Raw genomic sequence first — 13,593 nt, 5'->3', positions numbered from 1 at the left:
CAAATAAAAACACAACTTGACAAAGTAGATTAGTACAACACCCATATATATCCTTCATGAGAACAATCTTCAGATCCTGTAACCTTACCCATTAAAGCTGGCAAAGCTGGAGAATTCCAACTCAGTGAAGCTGATGTCCTTGTAAAAACTGCTTGAAGGTCACTTGGAGGGTTCAGAGGTACTGGTACGGGTTGTGTTGATGCATGAACTGCTACTAATGTCCCGACACTGACGCCACTGACAACGAGGTAGCTGAAGACAATGGAAATGGCATTAAAAACATGAACAAAGTATCTGCATTTCATCCACGGATCATGGCAAATTATTCTTCATCTATATAACTCATTGGGTAATGGTAAGTCAACAGTATTATCAAAACCTAATACCTGACAGGTAAAGCCAAAGAATAAGGCATAGGTAAGTTAAAAAAATAAATAATACTGTGCTATGTTCTATTGCAGCACATCATCATCCGTGCTGAACTGATGTGAAAAGTCACTCATGAAAATAAAAAAAGATAAAAGCAGCACAGAAAAGCCGTTAGGAAAATTTTTTTAGTAGTAATTTCAGTTGGGGTTTCACCAGTACTGCCAAGGGAAGCTAAATAATATACTGACTTTTATATAAACTTTTAAACATAAAAAAATTAATAAGGTAATAAAAAAATAATCGAAGGGGCATAGCAGGAAACATGCACCTGTTTTACTCGCTTTATTGCCATTGCTTTATAGGGAGCAGTAAGTCATTATCTATCCGATTTACTTCCCACTGACCTGTCGACGGTGCTCCAGCCACTGGATGGTGGATAGCAAAAAGGTGGGAAAGTTCATTATTAAGATATCTTGTGAGATTGTGAATTCTGATAATACAACATGAAATGAAATGATTTGTCGATTAGACCTCTACAGCACCCTGATGATTCCAGAATTATGTTCATGAGGGTTACTTGGGCTTGTAAAATACGAGTTTATTAGTAAACTTGTTTTATGACCAAATTTACATACTATAATTCTATAAATGAGACAACACCCACATCTCATCAACTATTACACACAAAAGTGGAAAAAATACTGTTATGATAAAAATTACTTTGTTGCCTGAATTGATAGAAAATAAAATATCCAATATGGTTCAGTTCAGTACAGATTTTAAAGAATTTGTGTTTCACATTGCTTTATTGTTACATGTAAAATTGGCATTGCACTGCTAGCCAAAAAACTGCTCTGAGGAAGTAGTTTTACCTCGCACTGATGCTTAACCAATTAACATATGTACCAATAAAGACATGAATCTAAGGAATGGAATAAAACTACACTACAAGAGCATTTGTCTAGGACAAAGAAAAACTGCATATGGTGCCTCAGTCATATATTGCTTGGGGAAATATTTGCATGGTAATGCAGAACTGTACTCGGTGTTTTAAGAAAGTTGATCATCATGTATTTTAAAGAAATTTGGTTATCACCGAGACAACTATGAAGAATGACAAACATGTATTTAAATAAAAAAAGTATGTATAAAGTATAATTATGTAGGAAAAACTATGGATAACTAAAAATGTTTTCTTGTACACACTAATTCATCATATGCCCAAATCGAAGTCATCATGCTTCCAAGGACCTTTAGTCTTTTATCAGTCAGGAAGGAGAGTCTCGATATCCTCAACCAACTCAGATCTCTCAAGCAGCGATTAGCCTAATGGCTTCCATACTTCACTTCTGACAACTGAATGTGGCCATGACCTCTTGGAGAACCTACACTGTCATGTAAATCTCCAAAATCTCCTTCGTGCTGAGTATAGCCCTGGATCTGAAAGAAGGTCTGTAGTTTCTGGTCAAGCAGAGATAACAAAAGAGGGTGGTCTTTGCCAACTGATCGTTTTTACAAACAAATACGATGATGTTTGAACTGGCAGTTACTACAAGCACTATAATGAACATTTCCTCAGTTCTTCTCAATCTATGTGCGTAACAAGCACTACATGTTCCTTCTTTGAGTCAGACATAGGTGTAACATGGGCACTGCAGGCCTTGACAAGGAATATTAACTGCCTCACGGAAAGAAAATAGTTTTGTTCGGGAATGACAGGTACAAATCACCCTAAGATGCTCTATCCAAAGGGCATAGATGAGTGCCCTCTGTGCACAGGGCCTTGTAGTCAATAATATGCACAGTAACTTGCTCCAGGTGAATAGGGTTAAAGAATTCATCCATTTTATCACATAGAAAAAGAGAAAAAAGGCCAACAATCCTGAAGGAAAAACTTGAAAACAATGGTCAATAAATGGTGCTCATTGGTATAAAACTGACACAGAGACCCAGAGGGGATGTGCAGAAAACTTTCTTCCTCTGTCTAACAGACGAGAGACTGACGGGCCTGGAAACATCAAGGACAGCGATATATGGGCATACGTATATAATTAGTGGGGTTGCGATGAATAGAATTAAATCCCTTGTGTATAGGTAACCTATTGAAGTTTAAATAAAAAAATCTGGCAATCATCCACGCAAATGAAATATCTTAACCTAATATAAAAAAAGGGCTATACTTATGTCTAAATCAATAAATTACTTCTATATCCTCGACATCCAAAAATTAAAATACGAACTCTAGGATATCTTCTGCAGTTTATAAAAAGAATTTAGAACAGGTTGCGCCTCTAAGCCAAAAATGAGTGCTAAGCTTCTAAGACAGTGTAGAGTGTACGATTGTTAAAGTGCAGAATTAAAAATATCCCAAATTATCATACTGCTACAAATGAGTATGGATTACTGACTTTTGCTTCATAAATCCTATTACATCTGGCTTAACATACGTGCAGCTACTGTATTATATTCTGAAAGTGTTTGTGTGTGTTATCAACAAAACTGCTAGGCCATTTTACTGTCAAGATTGTTGTGTGCCAAAAGCTTCATAGGGATACTCAGATGGCACAGGCCTCCTTCATACACTCATTCAATCCATCACCTCTAAGGCCTCAATTGACACTGCCATTCACACCAAATAAAAATCACAAAAGCATAAAAAACTTTTAAATAAATAAACAGAGATCTGCCGTTCATTGAAAAAAAAAGGATTATGTACAGAAATATCTGAAAATTCACAGTGATTTCTTTGTTTCCGGCGAATTTATCTAAAATTTCTTAGTTTTATTACGGTTCAAAACCTCTTAACATTCCTCTGAAACATAAGAAAGTCTGGTCAAAAAGAGAGACGAAACATAAAAATATGCACTTTTAAATATCTGCACTGTTAAAGGTCTACACACTGGCAAAATACATATCGGTTTTGATCCTACTTCATTATCATAAATAATACTCTATCTCGTTTAAATGACCACTATCTAGAGTCATTAATTACCATAACCATGAAACATTTGAGAAATTTACCTGTTGTGGTAAAATGTTCCTTTATTCAGTTCCTCAGTGTACACTTCACTGCCATCTGTCCAAAAGAAACGGCTGTTGAGATGCACAACTGAACGGAGCTGCTTGAAGTAAGCTTGCTGGGTGTTGGCTCTTAAATTGGTCACAGATGTGCTGAAACAAAAGAAAATTCAAGAGCCAGTGAGCACAATATTCATAAAGTAATTCAATCACATGCCCGATTTACATTTCTTGACTATCACAGAACTGGCACAAAGAATTGGTTTTTTAAGGCGCTAACAGTAGAGCAAGACAGAGCTTAAGACAAGTGAAGAAGGAAATCTGAGGGAACGAGTGAAAAGGAAAAGATGTAAAACAATGCTATGAGGGGCTGAAGGGACACATCTTTCATAGTGCTAGCAGCGTTCCAATGAAGGACCACTATACAACAACTTCCAAGGCATTATTTGTTCATTTGCTCTACAGTTAAGCATGAACATGACACAACGTACATTTCTAGACAGTACTATAAGATAAACTGCTTACCCATCAAGTGAGACGGCTAACATCGTGTTGTTTTTTCGATCTGCCACAAGAACTTGAAAATTGGGAGGGTCCAAGACTAGGCCACCAAAATTCGGGCCTTTCAATACAACCTCGGGTTTCACTGTTGGTGGGTCTTCATTCGTAATGGTTAAACGGTGCAACCCTCCGTCCTCTTCTTCAGAAATCCACCAAATGTAACTGAGAGAAGAGGGCGAACATTTTTATTACAATTCTAATTGAAAATGCATAGACAGAGCATATAGCGTGATTTCACTAAGTATATTGCATGTGAAAGGGGTGTACTTTATTTATCTGGAAACCATGAATAAACATTTTATTAGGGACAGCATGCAACTGCATTTTGAGATATCTGCCGATGTTTTTAAACTGGAATAAAGAATTAAACCGTTTATATGTGACAATGGGTCAATTATCTTTCAGAAAAGCAGATCTAAATCATTGCCTGAAAAAAAAAAAACTAGTATCTTGCCTTAAGAGATCTAGTCTACTTACTGCTATACCATACACACATTAAACAGGAGAGAAACCTACATCTCTTCAATACCCTAACGACACGACCTGGAAGGCCTCATACCCATTGTATGGATCCACTTGTAGGTGCTTCGCTTCGTAGTGCAACTCCCCATGAATCAGCACTGGGTTCTTCCCCATCAGATCGCAGCGCCAAAGTTGCCACATGTGGTCCATGGGGGGTTCCAAATGGACGATGTAGTACAGGTACCCATACAGCCAGTCCACTGAAAGACTCAGGGGGTATCCGCGAATGTGACTCTTAGTGAGCAACGTGGAAGGTCCGGTGGAGTTCGCAGGGGCCAGCCGGTAGATAGATCCACTGGAATCCGATATATATATCAGACCTCTGCGGATGTGAACAGCGAGGCCTGACGAGCAGAGAAAAGACAATTCTAAAGCAACAACTCGACTTAGCGAACCTCAGCTTAACATGCTTCTGTACTTATCAGCTACTGTATAACGATTATTTTTCCTATGCTACCATTTTAGATGAGGTGCATTTTTAGATACATCTCTTAAATTGAATGTCAAGTGTAAAGTACACGTTGGTTTATAAGTGTCAACTACAGGTCGGTTTGAGTTAGCAACTTATGTGGAACTGATACCTTGTGAAATGTTCAAGCAAAGGCTATAATAGAAGGACTTTGTTATTTATCACAAAGGTGAGCCCACAAAGTGCCTGTACCGTTAAAGAACTACTGTATTCTGAGAAAGTTAAACAATTCCAAGACAACAGACGGACGAAATTGTAAAAATCTGGGGATGGATATCACATCCTTGCAGATATATATAAAAAAATAATGTTCACAGACCTGTTATATTGTATCCACCAGGTGTGTTGTACACATGCTGAGGGGTATCCATGATGTCAAGTCCGAGTTTCAAAAGGCTGGGTCCAGATGTCAACAGCAGATAACCCGCTCCGTCGTTCACGGCTGAAAATAGACAGAATTTTTCTTAAAGATCTATACTTTAGAAATAAAGGATAATAATTGTATGGCCAAGAGCGCACGTGTGCACACACACACACACACATATATATACATATATATATATATATATATATATATATATATATATATTATATATATAATATATAATATAGTAGATATAATAATGTACTACGTTTTGGTTTCAATCTCCATTTAGGAACAACAGAAATAGATGAAACGTCAGCAGATAGTTCTGATAATATATTATTATAATTTAACTTGACACGAATTCGGGAAATCCTTAATTTTTCCTGTAATCATTAAGCTACAAAGATGTACAAACAAAACTAAAAGCTTTCCTTTGGTCTATCTTGGTTATCTTTCACGAAAATAAAACTTGACATGAATTCGGGAAATCATTAATTTTTCCAGCACTCATTAAGCCACATAGACGTAAAAACAAAATTTCAAGCTTTCATTTGGTCTATCTTGGTTATCTTTCACGAAAATAAAACTCAGGCTAGGAGCTTCTACTTGCTACACATGACTAAACAAACACCACAGCAATAAAAATCTCTGACTGAAAGAAATGTCTCTTAACAGCTCGCGATGAAAAGGTGATAGGATCCACTTCCTGTAAGGCAGTGAACGAGTGATTGTGGGTTACTCAGAGAATCCCACAGTCAAGAGTAAACAGGTAGTGAAGTACTTTGTAGGGCACAGAGGGCCTACTGTCTTTACCTGTTGAACTTGGATAAGTGGTTACTTGGACGGAAACCCCGGGTCCTTCACCCCGGTGATTGGTGGATGTTAAGTTCAACACATAAGTGGTATTGGCCGATAATTCTGACAGGATGTACCTGTGGAAAAAGAAATAGGTAAACACATAAAATCAACAGGTGAACAAATTGGCACTCTTGCCGTTAAAAAATGAGAAGACGCTGACCGTTAAGGAACAGAATGAATGATTCGAAATATAATTTTTCGAAACCGAATATTCGGCAGAAAACTTACAGGAAAAACAGCCCGTGCGGAAAAGATAGCGAGAGAAATTCAATGAGAAAACTGATGAAGTGAGGGTATGATCACAGAGCAAGGAGAGTATATGAATAAAAATGTCAGCAATAGGAAACAACGATCCATTTCTGCCTCAAAACGAAAAATGAAATTATGAATACCTGATCTTGTAAAAAAAAAATAATAAATAAAAAATGTTTTATTCATGAGTACAAAACGTGCGTAGTGCCATTATTGGTTATTATAAGGATTGACTATTTCCCACTAAGAAATTTGCCAAACAATGAAAGGAAATGTGAATATCTACACTAGCCCTTTCAAAATATTACCAAAGATTATGATGGTGCTAAAGATGCTGGCGACGGAAAAGAAAAAGAAATATAAACGTTAGACATATACATATTATGTATAAAAATGATGGTCAGAATTCCTGGCCATATGGCCAACAAAACGGTTTAGGGAACTCGAATCGTTGATCCATCTCAATTAGCAAGAAAAGAAGGCTGGCAATCGAGGGGTCCTAAAGGAGGTCCTTCCTTACCTTCTCTCACTGGAGGCATCGATATTGTCTCTCAGCTCCCGGAGTCCCTCGATGTCTTTGGAGTAGAGCGTATAGGTGATGAGATCCCCGCCAGGAAACAGGGGCGCTTCCCAAGTCACCTCCACGCGAGAGCCGTCAAGGGGCACGGCTCTGACCTCCTGAAGGGACAGACAATACTTATCTTTGTTAATGTTTTTTTATGTTTGTTGTTGCAAAGTATCTTACAGCCATCTTAATGTTTCATATAGACACTCCTTACGACATTTTACAGTCACACTTGTGAACGATGTGACAGTTTTCAGAGATATATCGAAATGTATTTCGAATTTGTTAACATACAATAGACAGTTCTTAATTTTTCTCTTGCACTGAAACTATTGCTTTTTATCCAGGATAATTTAATATATACTGTACTGTGAATACTTATCTCTGTAGAGGCCATTCATGATCTATTTACAAAAACATATAAAAATATACGAAAAAACATTAAACAGCCATAAGTTTTTTTTTCTTTTTTGTCTAACACTGAAACAATTTTCCTTAATTACTCAGGATAACAAATACTTATCTCTGTGAAGACCATCCGTAATTTATTGACCTACATACATAAATACACCTAAAACAACATTAAAACAATCACAAGCTGATTACCCGAGGCGGCGATCTTGGGGGACCTGAAGCCAGTGTGCTGATCCAGGAGCTTGACTCCGACATGATGGCCCCGTGGCGGGGCAAAACCAAGTATGCAATCCGGAACTGTGGAGGAGGAAACACGATGGTGTGAATTGTATCTCAACCTTTACTCTAAATTCTTTATTTTGAAATAGACTTCTCTATAACTTTAGATTCAAATAAAATCCGTTTCAAGTACCTCTGAGGTGATAAAACTGAGACAATATACGTGTCCTTAGGAAACCTGTATAACTTTAGATTCGTATAAAATCTGTTTTCTGGGGTAATAAAACTGAGACAATAAGAAAACTTTACGTGTCCTTAGGAAACTTGATACACCAGCTACGCGCTGATTTACCTCGTATAGAGTAGACTATATAAACTGAATGACGTAGAAACAGTCACTATTTTTGGTAATAATAATAATAATAATAATAACTAAAATAATAATTAATAATAATAATAATAATAATAATAATAAATGGGAAAGTAAATCCCAGGTATGCCTGCTTGATTTTGTTATTTAAAATCTACTGTTTATATTTTAAATACCAAATTAAACAGACAAACTACTGTGGATTAACTTTCCCATTTTATTGAGTCATGTGATTATGAGTTTTCTTTGAATAATAATAATAAATAATAAATAATAATAATAATAATAATAATAATAATAATAATAATAATAATAATAATAACAATAATAATAATATTTTGGAAGAACCACCTCTTTTAAACAAGTTCTGTTGAATAAAATAGCAGAATTCAGGGAATTAACCTTATATATTATCTTTTCGATTTTTCTTATTACTCACTTTTCTTGCTCAGCGATACTTAGCAATAACTGGCCAATATGCATATTGGGAAAAATGCTGAAAGTGGTATTTTATTTAGAACAGGATTTATTAGTAAAAAACTGGTATTATATATCAGCATACTGGTATTAACAGAATACTGGTGTATGGAAAGGCGTTCCTTAATAATAATAAATTGAGCATCATAACTAATCGACCACAAGGCCATAACAGAACAAGACTTTTTTTTAAAACATCATGAAACCAGTCTTACCTGATACTTCGTATAGGGCTTGAGGTCTTCCACGATGATCTCGGTGTCATTGATGGGCGAATTGGGCCTGTAGTACTTCCAGTCGCCGGGTTCCTTGTTCTGGTGGTACTCGACGAGGTAGCTGACGTCGTCCAGCCCGAGGATCGACTCCCATCGCAACCCCATGCTGGATCCGCTGACGCTGCCGCCCACGAGCATGGGCGCCGTGGGTTTGCCGATGAGCTCTGCAGTTAGATGAGGCGGGGAAATGCGATTATATGCTGGGTGTAATTAAATGAGATTGACACTTTTATAATAATAAGGAATTATTTATATTATATACATTATATATACATGTTGCTGCTTTCATGGTTTGACTTTTAAGAGTCCGGAAAGAGAGAGAGAGAGAGAGAGAGAGAGAGAGAGAGAGAGAGAGAGAGAGAGAGAGAGCGTTGACTGTATGACACCTTACGAGGAGAGAGAGAGAGAGAGAGAGAGAGAGAGAGAGAGAGAGAGAGAGAGAGAGAGAGTTGGCTGAATGACATCATAAGTAGGCCTGATAAGAGAGAGAGAGAGAGAGAGAGAGAGAGAGAGAGAGAGAGAGAGTTACAAGGATAAGGATGTCTCAAAGATTATTAGTCCATCCGAGGAGACATCCGAGAGAGAGAGCGTTGACTTTATGACATCATAAAGAGTCCTGAGAGAGAGAGAGAGAGAGAGAGAGAGAGAGAGACAGGTGCCTGCCTCGTAGACAGATCGAGTGGATCCAGTATCAGCAGCAGCGAATAAAGTGTCCCACTCTCCTCACCTTCCGCTTGTCTCAAGTACGTCTGCGCGGAATACACGCAGCCCATTGTGCAGAACATGGTGTCTTCTGTCTGCCAACCGTGTAGGGTCTGAAAGAAGCCAAACATACGCTGTTTATTTTCCCTTTTTTCATTATTAAGTCCGCCATGGACTCTCGTCGCCACGGAGGGGCAGACACAGGTTATAATCAGTTATTAATTATATGTCTATAAAAAAAATACGCCGTTTATTTTCCCTTTTCTATGATTAAGTCCGCCGTGGACTCTCGTCGCCACGGAGGGACAGACACAGGTTATAATCAGTTATTAATTATAAGTTTATGTAATAAAAAAAAACCGCAACTTCTTCCTATTTTTACTATAATCAGTTAGTAATTATAAGTCTATGTAATAAAAAACGAAACTTCTTCCTATTTTTACTATAATCAGTTATTAATTATATCTGAGTGTGTCAAATTGTTGCTGAAATGATTTCAACACAAATATAAACAATCCATGTAAAAAAACCGCAACGTCTCCTAACTTCAAAGTAATTAAAATTTCAGGGTGAAAAGGAGCCCAAGTTAGAGGGGAAATTAACAATGGACACAGAGGGACAGACATACAATATAACTAATTACAATCGCTTGTGAAAATTGTTTTTTGGCAATTATGTCAAAGCAAAATTGTATAGTGCTACGTGAAATACGTAACCCCTTCCTAACTTAAAGTTATCAAAAAATAGTGAATATTTAAATTTTGCTTGTGTAAAGTTTCTAAAAGAAATAAAGATAAATAAAGGGACCGAATAAAAGTGGTACCTAAATAAGAAGAGAAACTAGATCTTTCTAATAAGAGAAGAGAAAACGAAAACATGATGACAGTTACACAGCTGAGGACAGTACCAGTCATCGGACTAAGAACTCCGGGAGGGAGGGGGGGGGGGGGGGAGGGGGGGGGGGGGGGGGGGGGGAGGGGGAGTTGCAAATATAAAATATGAGGTAAGCATCTGCAAGGTATTTTGAGGTTTCCAAGGAAAAACGAATTAAACAGACCTACAGCAGCAGTGCTATTTAGTAGTCATTCGTTGCGTTTACCTTTCGCAATAAATTACAGACCTTTAAATATCTGTCAAAAGCTAAGACAGTAATTACGAATGCAGTTCAAAGTAACAAATGAATATATTCACAATGTCTCCTTCGTCCATATCTCGTTTTCTCACGAGGATGGGTAATGGTTACAAGTTGAAGGCATAACAGAAGGCATTTCATTAGTCATCTCTATAAATATTTAGTGTCGTTGCTCATTAAATGACAACCTCTAGTCAAAACTGACTTACATCATAAAAGATTCCTTGACGAAAACATACACAAAAGAAATTTGTATAAATCTGGAATGAACCTAGAGTAATATATTCCATTGAGAAAGATTTTAAATAGCTAAAATGCAATTATAAAAAAAAAATAAGCTCATGAATATTTTAATAAAGAGAAGCGAATAGCAAATATAGTGTAAGTCTAAGAATTACAAGCAACTACCTACGTATGCATAGTTCTGTCCCTCTTCCATTTAGCAAGATATAAACACGCACCCGCCTTGTGCCAGAGGGAACAGAGCACACGTAATGAAAAGAAACAGAGAATAAGAAAAAACTCAATTAAGGATACTTACACATGTTTGTTGACAAGACGTCCTGGTTCCTTCTCGCCAGTCCAAACAACCGATCTGACACTGCGGGAGATAAAAAAAAGAAAGAATGAGAAAAGGAGGATTAGATAACATAGTTTCATTTTATTTTGCCTTTCCATCAGCCTTCCTCCTCCTACTCCTCCTCTCCTCCTCCTCCTCCTCCTCCTCCTACTGACAACATACAAAACTCGGCATCACCTCTTGTTTCAACAGCCCCATCATTCGTGTCCACAACATATTCGCCTACACCTTTATTACTGAAATATGTGCATTATGTCGCCATCTGGACGAGAGAGAGAGAGAGAGAGAGAGAGAGAGAGTGGAGAGATAGAGAGAGAGAGAGAGAGAGAGATTATGGTAAAAAAACAAAAAAAATGTGGTGTTTTAATTGTAATGAACAAAATATGTAGCACATGACACTTTTACGTACACACACACACACACACACACACACACACACACACACACACACACACATATAGTATATATATATATTTATATATATATATACTATATTTTTATATATATATATATATATAGATACATATATATATATCAACAGCAATCCAAAAAGAATGGTAGGGGTTTGAAGAGGATAAGAGGCCTGATGTGGATCACTGAACTCTAACCATCCAATCGCAAAGCAAGTCAAGAATTTGGTTGTAAGAGGATAGAGGCGTGAATGAAAAGCAGTGTGCTTGTTAAGCATAGTTAAGAGAAGCTGTAAAGATTGGTGAAAGTGCCAATGTGTTTGTAAAGGGTAAAAGTGGAAAGTGAAAACTACTGTAAGGAAATGACGGTAAAAGTCAGCCAGGTAGACAGAAAAATGAATGGCAGGATGCCTGCAAAACCTTTTGGGGGTGAGATAGGTAAGATTCTTGTTTAATGGGTGAAAGGTCCCAAATTCGACCACTAAGTTAGGACAGGGGAGGATGGGCATACGCCATTGTACCCCATTGTGCCTCTGTTGACCTAAGTGATGAAATGGGTACATACTAGTTAGGTTTATGCGACACACACATATATATACATATACATACATATATATATATATATATATATATATATATATATATATATATATAGAGAGAGAGAGAGAGGAGAGAGATGAGAGAAGAGAGAGAGAGGAGAGAGGAGAGTACAAAATAATAATATATATCACAAACACAACCTTTGCATTTTTCTTAATTTGAAAAGTAAATAATGAAAGAACTGTTAACGAGAAACAGACGCTCATTTACATATCCCCATAATCACAAGCGAGAATGTTTAAAACATAAAAAAAGGATTAAGAAGAAATGTCAAGAATAATTACACAGCCATTAACTTCTCACGTAGGAACACACAACGTGTAATTTCTTCGCAATGAGAACCTTCTGCAGCATGCAATCGCTTGCTGTTAATCCGACATACCGCAGCCAACGATATAAACAACTTCGGTAATGACGCTAAATAGTTCCCCAATTGAACACACCCGTTTCGATTAGCGAGGCGCAACACTATACATCTCTTGTGGGATCGCCTTGGGAAGGCGAGCAATCTCGGCACTTCTTCCGAGGGGTTGGGGGTGTCGAAAATGATTGTTGTCATATTTGCTAGATGTTGCTTAATGATTGTCGTCAGATTTGCGAGATGTTTCTTAATGATTGTCGTCAGATTTCCTTGATGTTGCTTAAGGATTTCGTAAGCATTTTGCAGATGGATTTGGCTTACAAGGTATTGTTCGTCAAGATTTGCGAGATGTTTCTTAATGATTGTCGTCAGATTCGCTAGATGTTGCTTAAGGATTGTCATCAGATTAGTTACATGTTGCTTGCTGAGTGTTATCAGGTTAGTTAAGTGATGGTCATTACATTAATGAACGTTGCATAATGATTGGTATGGGATTAGCTAAATGCTGCTTAATGATCGTTATCAGATTAGATAAGTGACTGTTATCGAGATTAGTTATAGGTTGCTTAATGATTATTACTAGATAAGTTACATATCGCTTAATGATTGTTACCAGATTAGTAAAATGTTGCTTGGTGATTGCTGTAGATTACTTAAATGGTTGTTAACAGATTACTTAAATGTTGCTTAGCGATTATCAGAGTAGTTAAATGATTGTTAGCAGACTAGTTAAATGTCGCTTAATGATAGTTATAACATTAGTTAAATGTTGCCGAATAATTGTTTTCATATTAATTAAATGTCGCTTCATGATTGTTAGCAGACGAGGTAATGTTGCTTAATGATTGTTATCACATTAGTTAAATTGTCTATAATGATTATTATCAGATTAGTTAAATGTTGTTATATGATTATAGACGGTTTGCCAACAGGAACAGAAAGGTGTGAAAGTGTATTAGATTTAAGAAGGCGTTACTCTTTCCCTTGTACGTCACATACTTTTCGCTTACTCGGGGAGTAAGCCTACAATTACTTTGTTGTTGTTGGGGGTGGGGGTGGGGGGGAGGTGGGG

At 37.0% G+C, this 13,593-nt stretch overlaps 1 protein-coding gene across 6 annotated transcripts in view; it reads right to left on the bottom strand.

Annotated features, from left to right (window-relative positions):
- The window catches only part of LOC135207469 (proto-oncogene tyrosine-protein kinase ROS-like), a 169,797-nt gene that overhangs the window by 22,513 nt on the left and 133,691 nt on the right, over positions 1–13,593 (bottom strand). For 5 of the 6 annotated variants that reach the window (XM_064239196.1, XM_064239199.1, XM_064239198.1 and 2 more), the window contains 12 exons: positions 11,112–11,171; positions 9,464–9,551; positions 8,677–8,900; positions 7,588–7,692; positions 6,937–7,094; positions 6,120–6,238; positions 5,259–5,381; positions 4,508–4,814; positions 3,913–4,110; positions 3,391–3,540; positions 774–794; positions 89–252 (listed from right to left, as the gene is read on the bottom strand). In XM_064239196.1, coding sequence (XP_064095266.1) covers positions 89–252; positions 774–794; positions 3,391–3,540; positions 3,913–4,110; positions 4,508–4,814; positions 5,259–5,381; positions 6,120–6,238; positions 6,937–7,094; positions 7,588–7,692; positions 8,677–8,900; positions 9,464–9,551; positions 11,112–11,171 — 1,717 coding nt within the window. The remainder of the gene's footprint in view (positions 1–88; positions 253–773; positions 795–3,390; positions 3,541–3,912; positions 4,111–4,507; positions 4,815–5,258; positions 5,382–6,119; positions 6,239–6,936; positions 7,095–7,587; positions 7,693–8,676; positions 8,901–9,463; positions 9,552–11,111; positions 11,172–13,593) is intronic. The other variant, XM_064239197.1, reaches the window with a different exon arrangement.

The sequence above is a fragment of the Macrobrachium nipponense genome, chromosome 32, assembly GCF_015104395.2.
Source record: "Macrobrachium nipponense isolate FS-2020 chromosome 32, ASM1510439v2, whole genome shotgun sequence".
In the NCBI taxonomy this organism is placed as follows: Eukaryota; Metazoa; Arthropoda; class Malacostraca; order Decapoda; family Palaemonidae; genus Macrobrachium; species Macrobrachium nipponense.
This window is presented reverse-complemented; position numbering and strand designations above follow the sequence as displayed.